The 21,310-nt window shown below is 42.4% G+C and overlaps 1 protein-coding gene across 2 annotated transcripts in view; it reads left to right on the top strand.

Annotated features, from left to right (window-relative positions):
- Window positions 1–17,116, top strand: part of SENP1 (SUMO specific peptidase 1) — a 55,296-nt gene extending 38,180 nt beyond the window's left edge. For both annotated transcript variants that reach the window (XM_044285865.1, XM_044285864.1), the window contains exons 10-18: window positions 308–346; window positions 443–527; window positions 2,472–2,609; window positions 2,691–2,822; window positions 4,452–4,655; window positions 7,975–8,054; window positions 13,326–13,410; window positions 13,499–13,594; window positions 15,338–17,116. In XM_044285865.1, the coding sequence (XP_044141800.1) occupies window positions 308–346; window positions 443–527; window positions 2,472–2,609; window positions 2,691–2,822; window positions 4,452–4,655; window positions 7,975–8,054; window positions 13,326–13,410; window positions 13,499–13,594; window positions 15,338–15,400 (922 nt within the window). In that variant the 3' untranslated portion in view covers window positions 15,401–17,116. The remainder of the gene's footprint in view (window positions 1–307; window positions 347–442; window positions 528–2,471; window positions 2,610–2,690; window positions 2,823–4,451; window positions 4,656–7,974; window positions 8,055–13,325; window positions 13,411–13,498; window positions 13,595–15,337) is intronic.
- The last annotated feature ends 4,194 nt before the right edge of the window (window positions 17,117–21,310 follow it).

Here is a 21,310-nt window from a genome sequence, read left to right on the forward strand (position 1 = left end):
CTGAGTGGTTAAATTACATTGGGCGCTGGGTCCCGGCTGTATGATGCAGCTGGCACACAGTGCGTATGGAGCGGGGTCACTGCAGAGGCCCGCTCCATACATCCGCGGGCCCATAACGCTGTATATATGCAGCATTATGGGTTAAGGGGTTAAAACCCATTTTAAGTCTTTGCTTAGATCACAAATTTAACATTTAGATTGAAGATGACTGTTCTGAGATTGCTTTGAATTATACTTTTTTTTTTTTTTTTTTTTTTCTGTGGAATGCTGTGTAAATGCTAAACTATCTTGTTTTCTCACTTTTTAGCCATCCAATCTTTGAGGCAGAACTATGGATTAAAGAACTGTAAGTATATTGCATCAGGCAGTGAAAATGTGAAAAATTACTTTATTTTTTTTACATTCTCATTTAGATTTTATTTATTTTTATTTTTGTTATTAGCACCAACCTCTATGATTCAAGAGCAAGGGAAAGGAGGAGGTTGATTGACGAACAGAAAGCACTTGCCCTAAAGCTTCAAAAGCAGGTATTTCTATATATAAAGAGTACTGAATCTTTATCGTTAAGGCCTAGTTTCATTGGTGTATAGGGGACTGCTCATACAATATAATGTAGGGATTGACCGATATTTAATTTTTATTTTTTTGGGGCTGATAGCCGATAATTTATACCAATTATTCTGTGAATTTTCATTTTTGACAAAAAATAATAAAAAAATCCTACACATCTGCTGAAAATAAATGTTTATTGTTAATGTGTAGTTTGTTTTTTTTTTTTTTTGTAAATCTTCCTTTTTTATTTATACTTAATATTTTAGTGTGGTGTTGTTTTTTTTTCTTACTAACTTTTAGCCTCCTTAGGGACTAGAACCCTTGTCCTATTCACCCTGATAGAGCTCCTCTCAGGGTGAATAGGATCTCGCACTGTCCCTGCTGCTCTGTGCACACAGCAGCATGGAGCTTACCATGGCAGCCAGGGCTTCAATAGCGTCCAGGCTGCCATGGTAACCGATCGGAGCCCCAGGCTTACACTGCTGGGGCTCCGATCAGGGGAGGAGGGGAGAGGGGACCCTGTGGCTACTGCCACCAATGATTAATACTGGAGGGGCGTGGGTGGGGGGGCATATTGCTCCACCAATGTTTTTTAATACTGGGGTGGGGGGGCGCACTGCGCCACCAATGAAGGTAAATCTCTCATTTATTCATATACAGGAGGTGGGGGCTGGCTGCAGAATCGCATAGCCGGCTCCCGACCTCTATGAGCGGTAGCTGCGATCCGTGGCACCTGAGGGGTTAACTACCGCGGATCGCAGCTACCGCTCATAGAGGTCGAGAGCCGGCTATGTGATTCTGCAGCCAGCTCCCGCCTCCTGCTCAATTTGAATGAGTGAGTAAGTTAACATCATTGGTGGTGCAGTGGCCACAGCCCCTCCCCTCCTCTTGTCTTCTCTCCTCTCATTGGCGGAAGCAGCAGCACAGGCGGGAGGGAGACACTGCTTCCTTCTCCCCTGTGCTACTAAGGGAACACAGAGCGCAGAGAGCAGCGCGATCTATGTTTCCCAAACGTTATAGGAATATCGGCAAAATAGATACCGATCAAAATCCTGAATATCGGCCGATAATATTGGTAAAACCGATAATCAGTCGATCCCTAATATAATGTTCTGAAAATACTCATGCAGGAAAAGCAGTTTCAACTATGTTATGCCTGCTGCAGGGCCAACAGAGGTTTTTGACCAATTAAAAGAACACCAAAATTCATGTACTGCCCTTTCATGCCAACATTAAGTATTGCCCACTGTATCTGTTTTTTTTCTGGAGTTTAAGAGTTGTCCTGGGCTGTCTTCACAGATCTTCCGGTCCCTGTCTATCAAATTCTGCACATACTGGATCACATGTGCTACTGCAGTCATTGACTTGCCTCATCTGTCATGTGTCCCAAATAAGCACATCACTGCTGGGTCATGTGCTGCTTGGAGACATGTTACTGCTGAGACCAGCCATTGGCTGCAATGGTGCACGTGACCCCGTCCATGTGTAAGATAAGAGACTGGGACCGGAAGTCCAGTGTAGACCATTCGGGAGCTGCAGCAGATCAGTCGGGAGCAATTGCATATGGGTTTCTACTCGGGTACCAGTGGCTGGGAGGAAGCTTTAAAAAAAAATATTTAAGGCTCAAAATTCTTGCATTGTTAAAGGCTTAAATTTTGTAGGTTGGGAAATGGCAGCTGGGATACAGTAAAATGTGGGGATTAACGTCTGGGTTACCCTTTGGGTGTCTGTTTTATAACGGGTAAGTCATATACACCAATAATAGAGCAGGGGTGCTATATATACACCTGACTATTGCCAAGTAAAATGGTAGTGAAAATTTATTTTCCACCAACAGACCTTTCCTGAAACAGCCTTTGTAATTGCATGGCCTCTAAACCTATACTGTAAATATACATTTTTATCTCTTTTAAATATAGAGGCTGCAGGAACACTCTGTACATGATGCCGTAGACTTAAATCTTCGTGTACCTCTGGAAAAGGAAATTCCCGTTACCTTACTTCCAAAACCAGTGGAATCTGTCCAGGAAGAGCAGGAATTCCCAGATCTTACACCGGTATTTTCTTTGCTTGTATACACTTACATGTTCGGACAACAGCTTTCTATGTTTGTGACTGTTTAATTTCATGTCTTAAAGGAAATGGAGAAGGAAATAAAGCATGCGCTTTATGGTGGCAGCCAGGATCAAGTTTTAAGTGAAGCGTTCAGGTTGACAATTACTCGCAAAGATATTATGACCCTTAATAGTCTAAACTGGCTCAATGATGAGGTGAGCTTATTAATGCCTTACTGAAATTTTTTTTTTTTTATGGTCTTGGTGTACCCCTTTTGAAGTCCCCCCCCCCCCCACTCCCCCCTCCAGCAGTGTTGCTACATTAGATATGAAGCATTACATGATACCTATTGAAATGAATGTGTTGACTATGTAATGTACATTCATAGAGGATCCTCTAGTTTAAGAGACCCTCAGTGCTTTGAGTAATACCGGAAGGCATCTCACTATTAAAGGGGTTCAGCTCTGAACCCGGACATAGCCATAATTTCACCCAGGCAGCCCCCCCCCTTCCCTGACATGAGCATCAGAGCCGTTCATGCTCCGATGCTCTCCCTTGCCCTGCTTAGGATAGCGCAAGGCAAGGGCTCTTTTAGTTAATATAACAAACTCCTGGGCAGAGGCTTCCGTCCAGCATTGTGTTCTGTGATGTCACCGGCTCTGATGGGCAGGCTTTAGCGCTACCCTTTTAGAGGCTAGGGCAGCACTGAAGCCTGCCCATCAGTGTCGGTGACGTCACCGGGCTCAATGTTGGGTGGAAGCCTCCGCCTGGCAGCCCAAACTCCACAAAATGCCTTTGCCCTGCTCGATTCAGCGTAGGGCAAAAGAGAGCATCGGAGCATGAACTGCTCCGATGCTCTTGTCAGGGGGGCTGCCTGGGTGGAATTCTAGGTATGTCCGGGTTCAGCTCTGAACCCAGACAACCCTTTTAACTCACTACTAGGGCATTGGATTGTCTGATTCTAAGCCAAACCTTTTAATAATAACAAAACTGGAATCTGGAAGAATAATACTGTTTTTAATACTGTGATCCCCCATTCCATGTGGTAATGCAGAAACTCTGGTTAAAGAGTAGTCACTTTTGTAGTCATAGTTTCCTGGGCAGGAAATCCAAAATAAAATGTGCCCATACATGGGTCCTGTGTTGCCCTATGTGAGCTGAACAGCCTGTTCAGAAAAGTAGCTTGTGGATGTTTTGATGTCATTATTGGCACATCCTTTGCTCATTCCTACCTCTGGAAAGCCAATTTATTGAAGTTTGAACTCCCTATAGGATGTTCATGAATACTATATTGCAACACAACATATAAATAATTTTACTTTATAGTGTGATTTGACATTGTGATAACAATGTTTCATCTTAAATGGGATCGCTGTCTATTTTTTGTAAATCTGCCCCCAGCTAATGGAACCTGTGACAAAATCCATATTCACCTGGCCCTAACCACTCTGTTCTGGCTCCCAGGCTGTCTGTCAGACAGTCACATGTGCTGCTACCTAAGCGACGCACTACTTGTGGGTCATGTGCTGCTTGGGGACATGTCACCACTGAGGCCAGTCATTGGCTGCAGCAGGCCACGTGATCCCATGCAGCAGGAAATTGACAGTTGGGAACCAGAAGCCTAGTGAAGACTGCTGGATTTCTCCATAGGTCCTGCTAAGGGCAGAGTAAAAAACAAAACAGAAAAAACGCCTTTAGGTGTAGAGCCACGTATTGCGTAAAAATCCACAGCGTAATTATGGATTTGGTGCATATTTAATCCTCTACAAATCCACAGTTGTGAACTTGCTCAAACCTAAAAAATTTGATTTGTTACACTGTATGTTCTTTGTCTTTTTATCTAGATAATAAACTTCTATATGAATCTTTTGATGGAAAGAAGTCAACGAAAAGGCTTGCCAAAAGTTCATGCGTTTAATACATTTTTTTTCCCGAAGTTAAAATCTGCTGGATTTCAGGCAGTGAAACGATGGACAAAGAAAGTGGATGTTTTTGATGTGGCTATTTTGTTAGTGCCAGTTCACCTTGGAGTACATTGGTGCTTGGCTGTAAGACATAAATTATTCTTTATAATCGTCCTTCTCTTATTAACCCCTTTCTTTGATCCCAACATTTTTCTTTCTCAGATGCTGTGGTCAATAGCGACTGTGGAATCTAAGCAGGTTACAGTGCATTTATTATACCAGCAATGGCATGCTAAAGTCGCTTAGTGGGACTGGAAAAAATGTTTAGGTTAAAAAAAAATGAATAAAAATTGGAAGTTTTCCATTTATCATGTAAAAGAAATAAACTGTGTGTATGTATGTGTATATACACTGCCTGTCCCCCCAAAAAAAGTAGTCACCTGGATTTAACTAAGCAAACAGTTATGAGCCTCCTATTGGATAATTACTGCATGGGTGATTATCTTTCAGCTGGCAACAAGTTATTTAACCCCCAACTAGTGCAATGAGTTGCTTCTCATTTCTTAAACAACCATGTCGAAAGACACATCTCGTGGTCGTGGAAAAATGTTAGTCTGTTTGAGGGTCAAATCATTGGCACGCATCAAGCAGAGAAAACATCTAAGGAGATTGCAGAAACTACTAAAACTGGGTTAAGAACTGCCCAACGCATTATTAAAAACTGGAAGGATAGTGGGGACCCATCGTATTCAAGGAAGAAATGTGGTGGGGAAAAAAATCCTGAATGATTGTGATCGGCGATCACGTAAACGTTTGGTGAAATCAAATCGACCCCAAAAAAATATCACAGGAAAAACTAAGATAAAAACATCTTGCACGATATGATATACAAATGTGCGGATGTCCCTGGCCATATTATTGAACAACATCACAGAAATAAGATAATAATGCACTTGGTAAAGTAGATGCAAGCACTATATATGGACAAAGTCCTCACTCTGATATAATAATATCTGAGACACTTAGCCAATATATTTTGATCAAAACACATCTGAGCCCGCCTACCAAGCGCCAACTCAGGGCTATGTTTAATAGTGAAAGTAAGAGCATTTCCACACGCACAATACGAATAAAACTCAAGGGATTGGGACTGAACAGCTGTGTAGCCATAAGAAAACCACTAATCAGTGAGACAAGCCAGAAAAAAAGGCTTAAAATTGCTAGGGAGCATAAAGATTAGACTCAGGAGCAATGGAAGAAGGTCATGTGGTCTGATGAGTCCAGATTTACCCTGTTCCAGAGTGATGGGCGCATCAGGGTAAGAAGAGAGGCAGATGAAGTGATGCACCCATCATGCCTAGTGCCTACTATACAAGCCTGTGGGGGCAGTGCTATGATCTGTGGTTGCTGCAGTTGGTCAGGTCTAGGTTCAGCAACAGTATGTGCTCCAAGAATGAGGCCAGCTGACTACCTGAACATACCGAATGACCAGGTAATTCCATCAATGGATTTTTTTCTTCCCTGATGGCACGGGCATATTCCAAGATGACAATGCCAGGATTCATCAGTCTCAAATTGTGAAAAAGCGGTTCAGGGAGCATGAGACATCATTTTCACCCATGGATTGGCCACCACAGAGTCCAGACCTTAACCCCATTGAGAATCTTTGGGATGTGCTGGAGAAGGCTTTGCGCAGCAGTCAGACTCTACCATCATCAATGCAAGATCTCGGTGAAAAATTAATGCAACAAGATCTTGTGACATTGCAGAAGCTTATCGAAACAATGCCACAGCGAATGCGAGCCTTAATCAAAGCTAAAGGCGGTCCAACAAAATATTTTTGGTGGCAACTTTTTTTTTTTTTTTTTTGGATGGGCAGTGTGTGTGTGTGTGTGTGTGTGTGTGTGTGTGTGTGTGTGTGTGTGTGTGTGTGTGTATGTGTGTATGTGTATATGTATGTATAATATACACACACACTTAAATATGTTATATTTTTTTTTATTTTTTTGTTACCCTCCTTTTTTTTTCTTTGTTACCCTCCTCCCAAACAAAATAGTACTAAAGATGTTGCTGTTACCTAGTAGGATTGAAAAGTGCACATGTCCATTGAGTTCAACGAAAGGATGGGAGGAGATGTGAATTAAGGGACTGGATCTGTGAAACCAGAATTTCACACATTTACGGAAGCAATAGGCCAAATGCACACAGTGCGTATTGTGCATAAATTTGCAGCATAGTACAGTACTGGTTAAGCAGATCGGATAAAAAAAAAAAAAAACATTTACAATATGGAAATTGATCTGTGGTGAAATTTTCAAAATTCACAGTATGTGAGTTTTTTGTGTAGGTTTTCAATGCAGTCTGGGAATTGGGGGTCTGATCGGAGGTCTGATGAAAAAGCTGATTTTCCTCCTCCAAATCCTGAGTGTACGTCTTATAGTCCGAAAAATACGGTAGCTGTTGGCCAAACGAGCTGACAGCTATCTTGTGTATATGGCCAACTTTAGTCTAGAGAGAACAAAGGAGAGGTGATAACTGATTTTCTATAGCTGCTTCAGCATCCATACTATCACTTTTTGATAAATAGGACCCTTAGCTTGATACAATATTGCATACAGTATATTTATGATTAAAAATGTCTAAACTTTCCTAAATTCCCATGAAAGTTTAAAAGTATTGCTTTTAATAAAGCAGTTATACTATATTAATAATATTTAATCATTTTAAAGCCAGAGTTGGAATATTTCTACTGCCTCTGACTCCACAGCACTGATTAAATCTCCTTTGCCACGTGGATGACCTGTAATTTATGTTCCATAGACCGTACAGTACTACATGACCTGAGTAGTCTGCAAAAATAGAAACTGTGCTATTAACCCCATCTTCTATATCCTTAATAAATAATAACAGATCCAGCACTGAACTTTATTTTTATTTTTTATTTTTTTATTAGGTAGACACTAAATCCCATAAAAATTCAACTCAAAAACAATGGCAGAGTTTTGGGTGGATTTTTTTCCTTTCCACCCTACAAATAATCTGTTAAATTGTGGTGTTGCAAAATACAAACTCTTAAATAAAAAAATTAAATATAAAATACTGCTATGTCAACAGAAAAATAAAGCTCTTGGAAGGTGAGGATGAATAGGAAAAATTGTTGTATTTTTAAGGGATTTAAAAAAGGGTAGAGGAGCCGGGTAGTGTCCGGCTCTCTGTCAGACCCCATAATAGTCCATGCCGACCGCCGGGAGGGAGGCGCAGTATCCAGCCTACCGGTACAGCCTGCTGGATTTCCCTGCCACAAGTGTGAAACTAGCTGAACAGTAAGGAATGTAACTAAGTACTTCCATAAATGTGATCATGTTTCCACAATTAAATGATTTTGATGAGCCAGTATTTGTTAATGATGGTTAACTATTTTGCATTGCATGAATAAAATAATGATGTAACTTCAAATTTGCAGGTAATCGATTTTAGGAAAAAGAATATAACGTACTATGATTCTATGGGTGGACATAACAATGAAGCCTGCAGAATATTATTGTAAGTAGCATGTACACTTGGGTATCCATATTAATTTGGTATACCTTAAAGGGGTTGTCTCACTTCAGTAAGTTGCATTTATCATGTAGAGGAAGTTAATACAAGTCACTTATTAATGTATTGTTATCCATATTGCTTTGTTTGCTGGCTGGATACATTTTTCCATGACATTATACACTGCTTGTTTCCATGGTTACAGACCACCCTGCAATCCATCAGTGGTGGTCGTGCTTGCACACTATAGGAAAAAGACTCCGCCTCTCTGGTGGCCGGGACCATGGGAGCACATATAGGCTGGTGCTTTTTCCTATAGTGTGCAAGCACGGCCACCGCTGATGGATTGCAGGGTGGCCTGTAATCATGGAAACTAGCAGTGTGTAATGTGATAAAATTTTATCCAGCTGGTAAAGGAAGCAATATATTAGTAAGTGACTTATATTAACTTTATCTACATGATAAATGGCACTTACTGAAGTGAGACAACTCCTTTAAAGGCTATGGACATGAAGAAAAAAATTTTTTATGGTTGCAATCTCCATTGATTTAATTTTAGGCCGACTGATATTTTTTTGCAACCTGCTCCTAGTTTTAGATTTCTCATGGGGGGGGGGGGGGGGGTGTCCCTCCTTGTAATACAGGCTGCATCTGTGGGACCAGGATGCTGCTGTCATCCCCCTGCAAACTTCTGTGTGTTTGCTTTCCTCGTTGTCTGAAGCCTGTGTGAGCTGCTGTTGGACTCTTTTTTTTTTCCCCCTTTCCGTGCTCTGTGTACAAACTAATACAGAGGGAAGGTGAGAGCTGTCAGAAATGATGAAAAAAGGGAGTTTTGTAAGAACTTCTAGCTCTTAGGCCTCATGCACATGGCCGAGAGCGGACTGTGGAAACCCGGCCGGGATTCCTGCTGACAGCATGAGCGCACGGCATCATTGGTTGCTAATTGCCCCCCCTTGCCTATATGGAAGCGCCGGCCCTGACTGTTGGTGGCAATTCACACAGCCCAATGTCAGCTCCACTGATTAGTTGCTGCACACAGTCCTTTTCAGCATGGCTCCACTAAATGCACTGTTTCTTTGTACGCCGTCCTTCTCTAGACCGGAGTTCACACAGCCTTGCTGCACAGGCAGGCCCTTTTGGTATCTCCTTGCACCTTTTATACAGCGCACAATCTGTTCTGTCTCTAGCCAGTATGACTGGTCACAGCCTGTTTCTCCCTGCTCACACTATCTGCATCTCAGGTGGGCTGAGGTCATAGGGGGCATGTCACTTCAACACAGCTGCTGTCTTAAGGGACCAGTATCAGAGTAATACAGAAACGCATATACATTGAATTTTAGCACAGCTTAAGCAGAGCAATGAAACTTGGAGACATTACATGACTGTTTCTTACACATTACCACAATGGATTTTGAACAAAACAAAGATGGAGTTGAAGTTCAGACTTTCAGCTTTAATTCAGTGGGTTAAACAAAGGGATTGCATAAAACTGTGAGGAACTAAAGCATTTTTTTTTAAACTTAATCCCTTCATTTATTTCAGGGGCTCAAAAGTAATTGGACAAATTAAAATAATTGCAAATAAAATGTTAATTTTTAATTCTTGGTTGAAAACCCTTTGTTGGCAATGACTGCCTGAAGTCTTGAACTCATGGACATCACCAGACACTGTGTTTCCTCTTTAATGCTCGGCCAGGCCTTTACTGCAGCGGTTTTCAGTTGCTGTTTGTGGGCCTTTCTGTCTGAAGTTTAGTCTTTAACAAGTGAAATGCTCTATTGGGTTCAGATCCGGTGACTGACTTCGCCATTCAAGAATATTCCACTTCTTTGCTTTAATAAACTCCTGGGTTGCTTTGACTTTGTTTTGGGTCATTGGTCGGCGTTTCATAACAGAGATGGACAATCAGTTTGGCTGGATTTGAGCACGCAGTATGTCTCTGAAAACCCCAGAATTCACCTGGCTGCTTCTGTCCTGTGTCACATCAACAAACACTAGGGACCCAGTGCCACTGGCAGCCATGCATGCCCAAGCATCACAGTGCCTCCGCTGTGTTTTACAGATGATGTTGTATGCTTTGGATCATGAGCTGTACCATGCCTTTGCCATACTTTTTCTTTTTTCTTTTTTTTCTTTCCATCATTCTGGTAGAGGTTTATCTTGCTTTCATCTGTCCCCAGAATGTTCTTCTAGAAGTGTGCAGATTTTTTAAGATGTTTATTTTTTTTTTTTATTTTTTTTTTAGTAAAGTCCAATCTAGCCTTTTTATTCTTGAGGCTTATGAGTGGCTTGCACTATGCAGTGAACCCTCTGTATTTACTTTCATGCAGTCTTCTCTGTTGTTCACTTGGTTGGCTGTTGTGAAGGGGTTTCTCTTCACCATGGTAATTATTCTGCGATCATCCACCCAGAGGTCACACTACGTTTTTTTTTTTTTTACAAGAGCAAAAATACTCCTTTGACCATTTTTGAGGAGTAGTTTTACCTGAGGAGGAGTACAAAAGTTGCGGTATTTAAAATACATAATACATAGGCCTGCACTCGCTCACATCTGCATTGGAGGCTGCGTTTGGAGCCTCTGTTGCAGATTCTGTTGAAAGACCAGACAAAAAGGCCTCATATGCAGGACTTTTTTGTCTGGTAAAAAGATCCTGAACAGAAACTGAACAGATCCCCTCATAGTTGGTGGAGTCTGTTCAGCTTCTTCCCTGTGGGGTGACAGGAGGAGGGGGGAGCAGGGTCTCTAGTGGGATGACATGGAGGAGGGGGGAGCAGGGTCTCTAGTGGGATGACATGGAGGAGGGGGGAGCAGGGTCACTAGTGGGACGACAGGAGGAGGAGGAGCAGGGTCACTAGTGGGATGACATGGAGGAGGGGGGAGCAGGGTCACTAGTGGGATGATATGGAGGAGGGGGGAGCAGGGTCACTAGTGGGATGACATGGAGGAGGGGGGAGCAGGGTCACTAGTGGGATGACATGGAGGAGGGGGGAGCAGGGTCACTAGTGGGATGACATGGAGGAGGGGGGAGCAGGGTCACTAGTGGGATGACATGGAGGAGGGGGGAGCAGGGTCACTAGTGGGACGACAGGAGGAGGAGCAGGGTCACTAGTGGGATGACATGGAGGAGGGGGAAGCAGGGTCACTATTGGGACGACATGGAGGAGGGGGGAGCAGGGTCACTAGTGGGACGACAGGAGGAGGAGGAGCAGGGTTAATAGTGGGATGACATGGAGGAGGGGGGAGCAGGGTCACTAGTGGGATGACATGGAGGGGGGAGCAGGGTCACTAGTGGGACGACAGGAGGAGGAGGAGCAGGGTTACTAGGGGGGAGCAGGGTCACTAGTGGGACGACATGGAGGAGGGGGGGGCAGGGTCACTAGTGGGACGACAGGAGGAGGAGGAGCAGGGTTAATAGTGGGATGACATGGAGGAGGGGGGAGCAGGGTAACTAGTGGGATGACATGGAGGAGGGGGGAGCAGGGTCACTAGTGGGACGACAGGAGGAGGAGGAGCAGGGTTACTAGTGGGATGACATGGACGAGGGGGGAGCAGGGTCACTAGTGGGACGACATGGAGGAGGGGGGAGCAGGGTCACTAGTGGGATGACATGGAGGAGGGGGGAGCAGGGTCACTAGTGGGACGACAGGAGGAGCAGGGTCACTAGTGGGGTGACAGGAGGGGGGCAGTCTCACTAGTGGGGAGGAGCAGGTTTACTAGTGGGGTGACGGGAGGAGGGGGGAGCAGGGTCACTAGCTGGGTGACAGGAGGAGCCTGGAGACTGGACGGAACCATGATTGGGGGGGGAATCGCTCACTTGAAGACTGACATGGCCGCAACGTCTTCCTTGCTGTAAGGAGCTTTGTTATTGGTTATTTCAGGCACAGGCAGCTTCGCTGTGCTGCCTGTGCCGTTCAGTGCTCACTGCGCTGATGAATGTGGGGGAAAAGTCTAAGGCGTACCAATACTTTTTCCAGAGAGTAAAATGGCCCGAACAAGCGTCATAGATGCTAGTACAGGCTTTATTGTGACATCTGCATCCACCATTGTTGTCTTCCGTGGGCGTCCATGTCTTTTTGCATTGTTGAGGTCACCAATGCTTTCTTTCTCAGGATGTACCAAACTGTAGATTTTGCCTCTCCTAATAGTGTAGCAATTTGTCGGATTGTTTTTTTCTGTTTTCACAGATAAAGGATGGCTTGTTTCACCTGCATTGAGTGAGTTCCTTTGACCGCATGTTTACTTCTCAGCAAAATCTTCAAATTACAAGCACCAGACCTCAAATCAACTCCAGGCCTTTTATGTGCTTAATTGAGAATGAAATAATGAAGGAATTGCCCACATCTGCCCATGAAACAGCCTTTGTCAATTGTCCGATTACTTTTGGTCCCTTTAAAAACAGGGTGCCACATGTAAAGGAGCTGAAACTCCTAAACTCTTCATCTAATTTTAATGTGGACACCCTGAAATGAAAGCTAAAATTCTGGACTTTGTCCATTATATAACTATAACTTGAATATGTTTTAGTAAATGGGTAATTAAATTTGTGACAGTGTCTAAATATATATGGACCTAACTGTAGATCACACCAGTCACAAGTCCAACTCCCCATTTTTCCTATGTCGGTGAACATCTCGTGTCTATTTTGTTTATGGTCCATTTGGCTGCTGTAAATCCTATCTCTAAAAGCTGCTCAAGCAAAATGGCCGCCCCACAATCATGCACAATACATAGAATAAAAAAAATCTACAATCTGTAAATAAAAGTGGATTGATGAAAGCTAAAATGTCGCTATCTGGTTTTAACTGGTAAAAACATAGGCAATAGCAAGGAAGGTTGGAGAGTATCGTAAAATATGAAAGTATAAAGGAAAGTTTTCACCTTTGTGAATCTCATCCTGATTTGGGTTTTAAAAACACATGAACATGAGTGATATTACCGCTGAACACAATACTATTCTGTACAATACATTTGGCAGAAACTATTTTTCTACACTTTTTATACAGTCTTTTTCTAGACTCTGTTCACAGCTGTGTTGGAAGCTCCATTCCAGAAAATTTGACTGGAACCTTGATGAAACTCGATGGAACCCATTATAAGTCCGCTGGGCCTGTCAGGTGCCAGTGGTATCCATCGTGCAACGGATCCATCAATGTAACATGCTTTCCGTGAAAAGGAGCCCTCATTGATTACTTTGCTGCATGTCTGTCATTTTGAGATGTGTGTCTTAATGTTTGCCCACTTTGTGTGCATTTTACAATACTTCTTGTTTCCCCTCACAGGCAGTATTTAAAACAAGAGAGCCAAGACAAGAAAGGAGTCTCTTTTGATACTAATGGGTGGAACCTGAGCAGCAAGAAAAGCCATGTATGTCTTGTGAATTATAGAAAATGTTTGTTACTTTTATTACTACTTATTTACTTTACTACATTATGTATAATTCCTGTTCTTGTAGGAGATTCCCCAACAAATGAATGGGAGCGATTGTGGAATGTTTGCCTGCAAATATGCAGATTACATTACCAAAGATAAACCGATCACCTTCACACAGGTACGTACGTCAGAGAACATAGTGAAGTTGATGGGCCTTGGGACATTTGTTGTTTGCTATCATCTCTGTATTAGGGCTCATGCACACAAACGTGTGCCGGCAGTTCCATGCATTGGGGATCGCAATTTGTGGTCCCTAGTGCACAGGCACTATCCGTGTGGCTGCCACAGACCGATCCAGACCCATTCTACTTAAATGGGTCCGTGACCCGTTCGCACTGCAAAGTAATAGAACATGTTCCGCACTGCTCCCTTCGGATTGCAGACCCTTTCAAGTTAAGAGGTCCGCATCAGTGATATGGTGTGCACACAGCCAGTGCCTGTATATTGTAGGCCACAATACGGGCACAAAAAGAAAAATGGGACATGTCCTATTCTTGTCGGTTTTGCAAACAAGGATAGGACATTACTAGAAGAGTTTTGAAAAAAAAAAATGGTGGCATGCACACAGCTGGAATCTGCAATTTGCGGACCACAAAGCAAATATGGTCGTGTACACGAGGCCTTATGTGACTTACTGAGGTCCATCTCCTTCTAAATACTGTAACATAAAATGTTATCTAATATGTGTCTGGGATTATTCTGTGCATGGTTGTCTCTCCACTACAGTTATATTAAAATATATATAGTTTGACACTTGGTTAAAGTGGACATCGATTGTAAAGAACTTGTTACCTTCCTTTTTTTTTTTTTTTTTTTTTTGTATTTAGCAATTACTTAAATTTGTCTAATGATAATTTTTCCCTTTGTAAAATATACATATACATTTTTTGGCTACTTTGCTTGGTGTTTTTCATATTGAAAATAAATTTAAATTATGTACCATTCCTGTGACTAGGGATTAATAACCCTGTTTAAATACATTAAAAAACTGTGTGAATTTGGAATGCTGCAGAGTCAGCTATCCTGTGAGTGATACGTTCTTGCATCTCCAGAACTGGTATCAAGCATACAGAGAAATTACAGTACATACCAAAGGATGTTGTCACGGTGGGGAGTGGAGGGAAACTCCACACCATACAATGTAGGTTGGCGGGATATGCCCCTAGGCCGGGAATGAATGGAGCAGTTCACCTTCTAACACATCCCTAAATCCTAGCCCTGACCTCCTAAGTGTATGAGCGAACCCTAATGGTGGGAGGGCTCATACATGGAACCTCGTGCCCTACTAACCCTAGAGATCCCTGGTAATGTCAGGGCTAGGAGACGACCTGTTCATCCACGACACGGATGAACCGGAGTCTCCAGCAGGCCTAGCAACATATTCCGCCAACCTACCTTGTACGGTGTGGAGTTTCCCCCCACTCCCCACCGTGACAGTATGTCCAACAAGGTGGCCCTCAAACTGGACAGATGGTAAGGTCCAGGAGGGCAGCATAACTCCAGCTGCACAAGAAGCTGAAGTCCCACTAACCTCAGGCTCCAACTTGCTCACACTTTAACCCCATACCTACCAGAATGGGATAGGACAACAACCTTAAAGGGGAAATATGTAAACATGCTAAAAACTGCAAATTGCCACCGGCAACAAGCATGCACGGCTAAAGTGTCACGGTCCACTACCACCAGACTATGACACAGCCGTGACAAGTGTCTGTGAACTCAAAGACCTGATGACAAATCGGGCCATGGTAAAGTGTCAAACGCCTTTTGGTTTTAATTGGATAATTCTACTGCTGATTTCTTTTCCCTCACCCAAAGCTTGCTTTTCCGCAACAAATATCTTGTGTTTTTGTTTTTACAGAATCACATGCCCTATTTTAGAAAAAGGATGGTTTGGGAAATTATTCACCGTAAGCTGCTTTGATGGTGTCCATATTCGTCCACTCACTGTGGTGATGGTGAAGGATTGGTCAGTCTTCGTAGTAGAACATGGACCAAGAATTAAGTGCTTGTCCACACGTTTATGACTGTAAAATAAGCTAGCACTGTTATTTATGACCGATATTGCCCCAATTGCCAACTTCATTTACTGGTTTTTTTTTTTTTACACTATTATTTAAGAACAAAGTATTCTGTATTCACAACTTAGTTATTACAAGTTTGTAATTTTGGTAACTTGGATAGAAATCAGATTGAACACTATCGTATTCTGACATCTCCATCGTATGGCATGGAGTTGAGTACATAATTTCAGCATCATTTGTGAAGAAACTGAACATGAATTTTTTTTTTTTTTTTACTGTACTTTGTAAAGGCAAAGTTTTATATTTCCATCATTGTAAAGTATTGTTTTATATAAGTGTACTTAAGTATCTCATCGGTTTATTTCTGATTTCTACTTTTCTACACACAAAGGTAGATTTACTGAAGAAAAAAGGTACCATATATTTAATTGTGTACCATATTTGTACTTTTACTATATAACATTTGGTTTGTATCTGTAAATTTGTACTGGTTATCATTGAGCTTCAAGCCTACCTCAGTTCTATAACTGCTTACACCAGCTCAAAGCAATTATTACCTTCAATAATTGTCTAAGGGTGCTATGACACGTTAGCTTTTTTATTTGTGGCAAAATAGTAAATATAAAAAACGCTTTTTTTTTTTTTTTTTTTTTTTACTCTAAGTGGTGGGTTTGTTCAGCTTTTATTAACTGGTGACCTATCCTCAGGCCATCTGTCTATCAGCTGTTCGGTTATAGCTCCGGCAATGGAACTACACAGCTCCACGTAAAATACACGGTGTAGTGGACAGAGTTCATCACTTTAGTGGGAGCAGCATTGTATTAACAAGCTCCCTCCTCTACACTTTTGAGTGCTGTGTAGTTCCAGTGCCGGAGCTATAACCAAACAGCTGATAGGCCCGAGTGCAGGGTATCCGACTCTTGACAATCAGCTAGTGATGGCCTGAGTATAGGCCATCAGTTAAAGGGGTTATCTGGGAATTATTACTGATGACCTATCCTCAGGATAGGTAATCAATATCAGCTCTGTGGGGGTTCGACAACCAGGACCCCTGCCAATCAGCTGTTAGAATAGGTCAGTTGCTCTATGAGCACCACAGCCTCTTCCTAGGCTATGTGACTTCGCCGTACATTGGTCACATGGCCTACGTGCAGCTCAGCTCGATTCAAGCCAGTGGTGCTGAGCTGCAATACTGAGCACAGCCACTGTACTATGTACAGCACTGTTCTTGGTAAGCGCCCGAGAGGTCGCCTCCACTCCCATAGCTCCAGTAAATGCTGCAACATCCGGAAACAGCTGAGGACTCAGACCCCCGTGGCCGTGATATTAATGACCTATCCATATTATTTCCTGGATAACCCCTTTAATAAAAGCTGCACAAACCCTTTTTGAAAAACACGTCAACAGTTTTCAAATGCGTTTTTTCTATAAAAAAAATAAAAACTTACACAAAACTTTATCTTTGTAGCAGATTAGGGAAATGTTGATGGCTGAGCATTATCTTGTCAAAATTGCTATTTTTCTAACTGAAGGGTCTTTATGCTTTTCTGGCTGATAATAAAAATGTTTTCTATACAACAGTCTTGTAGTTGCAGCAGTGTCTAAATCATCAGTTTTTTTTTTTTTTTTTTCCCCTCCATCTGTCATTTATGTGGCTGTTTTTTATTTAAATAAAAAAGTACAGTTTCACAAACCTGCTTAGATTTGTGTTCTGATCGTAACGTCTCTAGAATTATCCTTTTAAAGAGGACCTTACAGGGGACATTAGGGACATTATAATATAACTAGTGGATTCTGTGGGGCATACTTACGGCATATAACAGCTCTTACTATTTTCTGTATGTGCTGCTCTATTCGCCGCTGTGCCCCCCGTTCACTTTTCCCGTCTGGTATGTAAATTCATACCATCGGTATAGGGAGGAGGAGATGGCAGTGTTTCTCAATAAGCGTCTCCTTCTCCCTGACTGTGAGCTGTCACAGCCAAAGAGGGGAAAAAAGCTCACCTTCTCCTTGGTTGTGACGCTCTCCACTGCGATTGGTCTTTTTCACATAGGTCCAGAGTTGCTGGTTTTTCCGTTCATTCTTTCCTTGTACATAACTTGCTTGTGTACTCGGCTGCCATGTTGAAACAGTATAATGACAAGTGTTCAGAGCAGCATGCAAATCACTGAGGGCAACTCCTTAAAACCTAACCTTCAATCTACATATATTAAAATACAAAAGGTATATAAGGTCCAGAATAGACCATGATAAATATAGTCCAAACAGCTGTCATTGTAAAGTCGGTTAGCAAAAAATTACAGGCAATTTCTATAACAGTGACAGAAAATCAAGATAAAATAGATCTGTCCCTACTTTTGCCCTTGCAAAACTGCTCAGCCCAGAGATGCAGCCAGATGGTAGATGCACTTTGTCCATGTACCTGGGTTAACCTGTCCTTACACAGCCTTATCACTTTCTGACACAACATATACTGTTCCAACGAATTTCCCCTTTATAATTAATCAAAGGTTCATCATCTGTGATGAGGTGGAGGGAATACATGAAAGAAAATGTACTTTTAACAATGTGCATACGATAATGTACTCTCTATATAGTTAAAAAAACAACTTGGCTGATACAAGTCAATACAAAGACCAATCCAATCCTCTAACAGATGTAGGATACATGGCTGGGGGAAGGGGGGCTCCAGGGGGCCAGGAAACAGCTCCATTTTGCCAGAGACATGGGCTCACATTTAAATCCATAAGATACTGGGCGGGCTAGACCTCAATTCGTCAGCTCATTCCTAAGCTCCACCACTCAAAATCCCATGACCAGAGTACAACACCATTATTGGTTGGCAGAATGAAACAAGCCATCCTAAATATCTCAACCAATAGTGCTCGGACGCCATGAGTCTCAGGACTCGCGTGGGAAGATAACCCCTCCCCAAAGCTTGCCAAGCCTCTTTTTGGGCATAGGAAAGCTCGACTAAGACTGTGATGTGCTCCACATACGGTGATCATGGAGCACATCCAAACTGGCTGTGCGTTCCACGCGCGATGACCGTGGAACACATCAGGCAGGAAGTACAGCGCATTCATTAAACCTCGCATTCAGTGGCTTGAAAACTATGGTGCCTTGTATCCCCCCTACATCCATACCATCCCCTAATACACTATACATACGGGTAGCAGGGGATGCCATGCCTAGTAGATTCATAGTATTTGGAGCCATTATATGTAAATACAGCCCACCAATCCTGCACACTGGGGACAGTGAAGACACTCTGAGGACAATTGTGTGATAGATCTATCATTCTATTTAGTGAATAGATCTACATACAGGTAGCCATCATTAATATACTATACAAATACAGATATAGTGCTGTAGGGTATAAACCACGGGGGAGGGGATGCAGACCGGGGGAAAGAAAACCCCAATTTTATTCTATAGTAGTTGTTGAACCTCTTTTTGGGGAAAATAGTATACTTAGTGAGAAATACAGAAGATGTAGCACATGTAAAAACCACATCCAAGGCAAAACATGGGACTATAAAAATGATATCCAATATGATACTAAAATAACGGTCAGATGAAGGACCATTTTTAAATAATTACAATAATGACTTTTCACGCTTCGATAATTTCCATCTCATAAAGGAGGTGAAAGCTAATAATACACAGAAAGGAGCTAGCCTCAATATAGCAGGAATAAGTAAGTCTCTCATTTAATCCCCCAGGTGCCTGAGACCAAAATCTGTATATCCATTCTTTCTTTTTGGAGGATTCTACTGTCCCAGTCACCTTTTCTGGGGGAAGGTCTTATAAGTTCCAATGCTGACAAAGACAGAGAACGAAGATCTCCATTGTGACATTCCCAGATGTGATTTGCCACGGGAACATTGTCCTTTTTCTTGATGTCATTGACATGCTCAAGAATTTGATGATGAAATTCTCTAAAAGTTTACCCCACATAATCTAAGAGACAGGAGCACTGCCAGAGATATACTACTCCTTTGCTCCTACAGTTAATAAAATCCCTTACAGTGTAAATTCTATTTGTGGCTGAACATATATTTATCTTTGTATTTCTGACGAAACGACAGGCTGAGCATGCCTGCAAGCATCGACCACGTCTAAATGTAATACTTGGATGAGGTAACAGTATATCAGCCACATCCGGATCCATTCGGAGGCTTGGCCGGTATTAATTATCTCCCTCACAATTTTCAACATCAAATGTGGAGATAATTCTAATGACCTCCCCCCTGGAATCAGATTCTTTGGGGACCAAGAGGGTACTTCGTTCCCGTATCTCAGCATTCTGGAATGCATCTCTTAAGACATGTTGGGGATAATCTCTCACCCTAAGGCCTAATGCACACGACCGTGCTGTTTTTTGCGGTTCGCAAAAAACGGAAGCTGTCCGTCTGCCCCATTGTAAAAATGCCTATTCTTGTCCGCAAAACGGACAAGAATAGGATATGCTATATTTTCTTTTGCTGGGCCACAGAACGGAGCAACTGATGCGGACAGGGACAGCACACAGAGTGCTGTCCGCATCTTTTGCGGCCCCATTGAAGTGAATGGGTCCGCACCTGAGCCGCAAAAAATACAGCTTGGATGCGGACCACAACAACGGCAGTGTGCATGAGGGAGATCTAAAGCGGTCATAGAGCTTCCTTGATTCATGATAAAAACTCTGGGTCTGAACAGTTTCTTTTCATCCTCACATATTGCCCACGGGATATCCTTTTCTTTAGGTTCGTAGTGTGGTAACTGTCCCAATGAAGAAGATTGTAGCAGTGGTCTTCCTAACAGTGGTTATGACCAATCTGTCTACCTTCTTGGTGACCTTGACATCCAAAAATGTTAATGTATCTGGATGAAACTCAAAGGTAAACACCAGGCCAATTTCATTCGTGTTCAACGTCCTGACAAATGATTTAAATTCGTCAAGGTCACCATTCCAGATCACAAAGACATTGTCTATGTAACGTGTCCAGAAGACCATTTAGTCACACTACCAAACGTAATTATCAGGGAAGACCACTTTATCTTCCCACCAGCCCAGGAGGAGATTATCATAAGTGGGGGCACAGGGGCTCCCCATAGCAGTCACCCTGGGCTGGTGGAAGAAATGCGAATCAAACAGAAAAAAATTGTGTGTCAGAACAAACTCAAGGAAAGTCAGCACGAATTCATTATGAGATAGATTGATAACAAACTTCCCTTGTCTTTACAAATTCAGCTACCGCAGTCAACCCTTTAGAATGAGAAATAGAGCTATACAGCGACTCTACATCAATGCTCGCAAGGGAGCATGATGGGTCTTTTCCTTAGGAAGTCCATTGTGTCCCTCGTTAACGATGGAAGGGCTGAAACAAATCCTTTAAGGATCTTATTGATCTAAATACCACTATTCTGGGTTATCGAGTTCACCCCAGATACCCCAGAGATAAACCCTTGTGGATCTTGGGTAATCCATAAAAACTAGCTATCTGGGGTGAACTCAGCCTCAGAAAGTGGTATTCAGCCTCGCTGATGACTCCTATTTTAAGGCCTTCATCAAGAATGGACACAGTTGTTTAAGAAAGACCTCGGTAGGGTCAGATGATAAAATGCGATAGCCATTGCGATCACTCAACAAACATTCACACATTTGTCTGTATTGATTGCAATCCGTAATAACAATGTAACCCCCTTTATCAGCAGATTTGATAACTATCGAAGACTTTTTCTAAACTCATAAGGGCCTCAGTCTCAGAGCCAGAAAGATTATGATATGATGCAGATAAGGACAGCTTCTCGATATCCGCAGCAAC

Source organism: Bufo gargarizans, chromosome 3, assembly GCF_014858855.1.
Source record: "Bufo gargarizans isolate SCDJY-AF-19 chromosome 3, ASM1485885v1, whole genome shotgun sequence".
Lineage (NCBI taxonomy): Eukaryota > Metazoa > Chordata > Amphibia > Anura > Bufonidae > Bufo > Bufo gargarizans.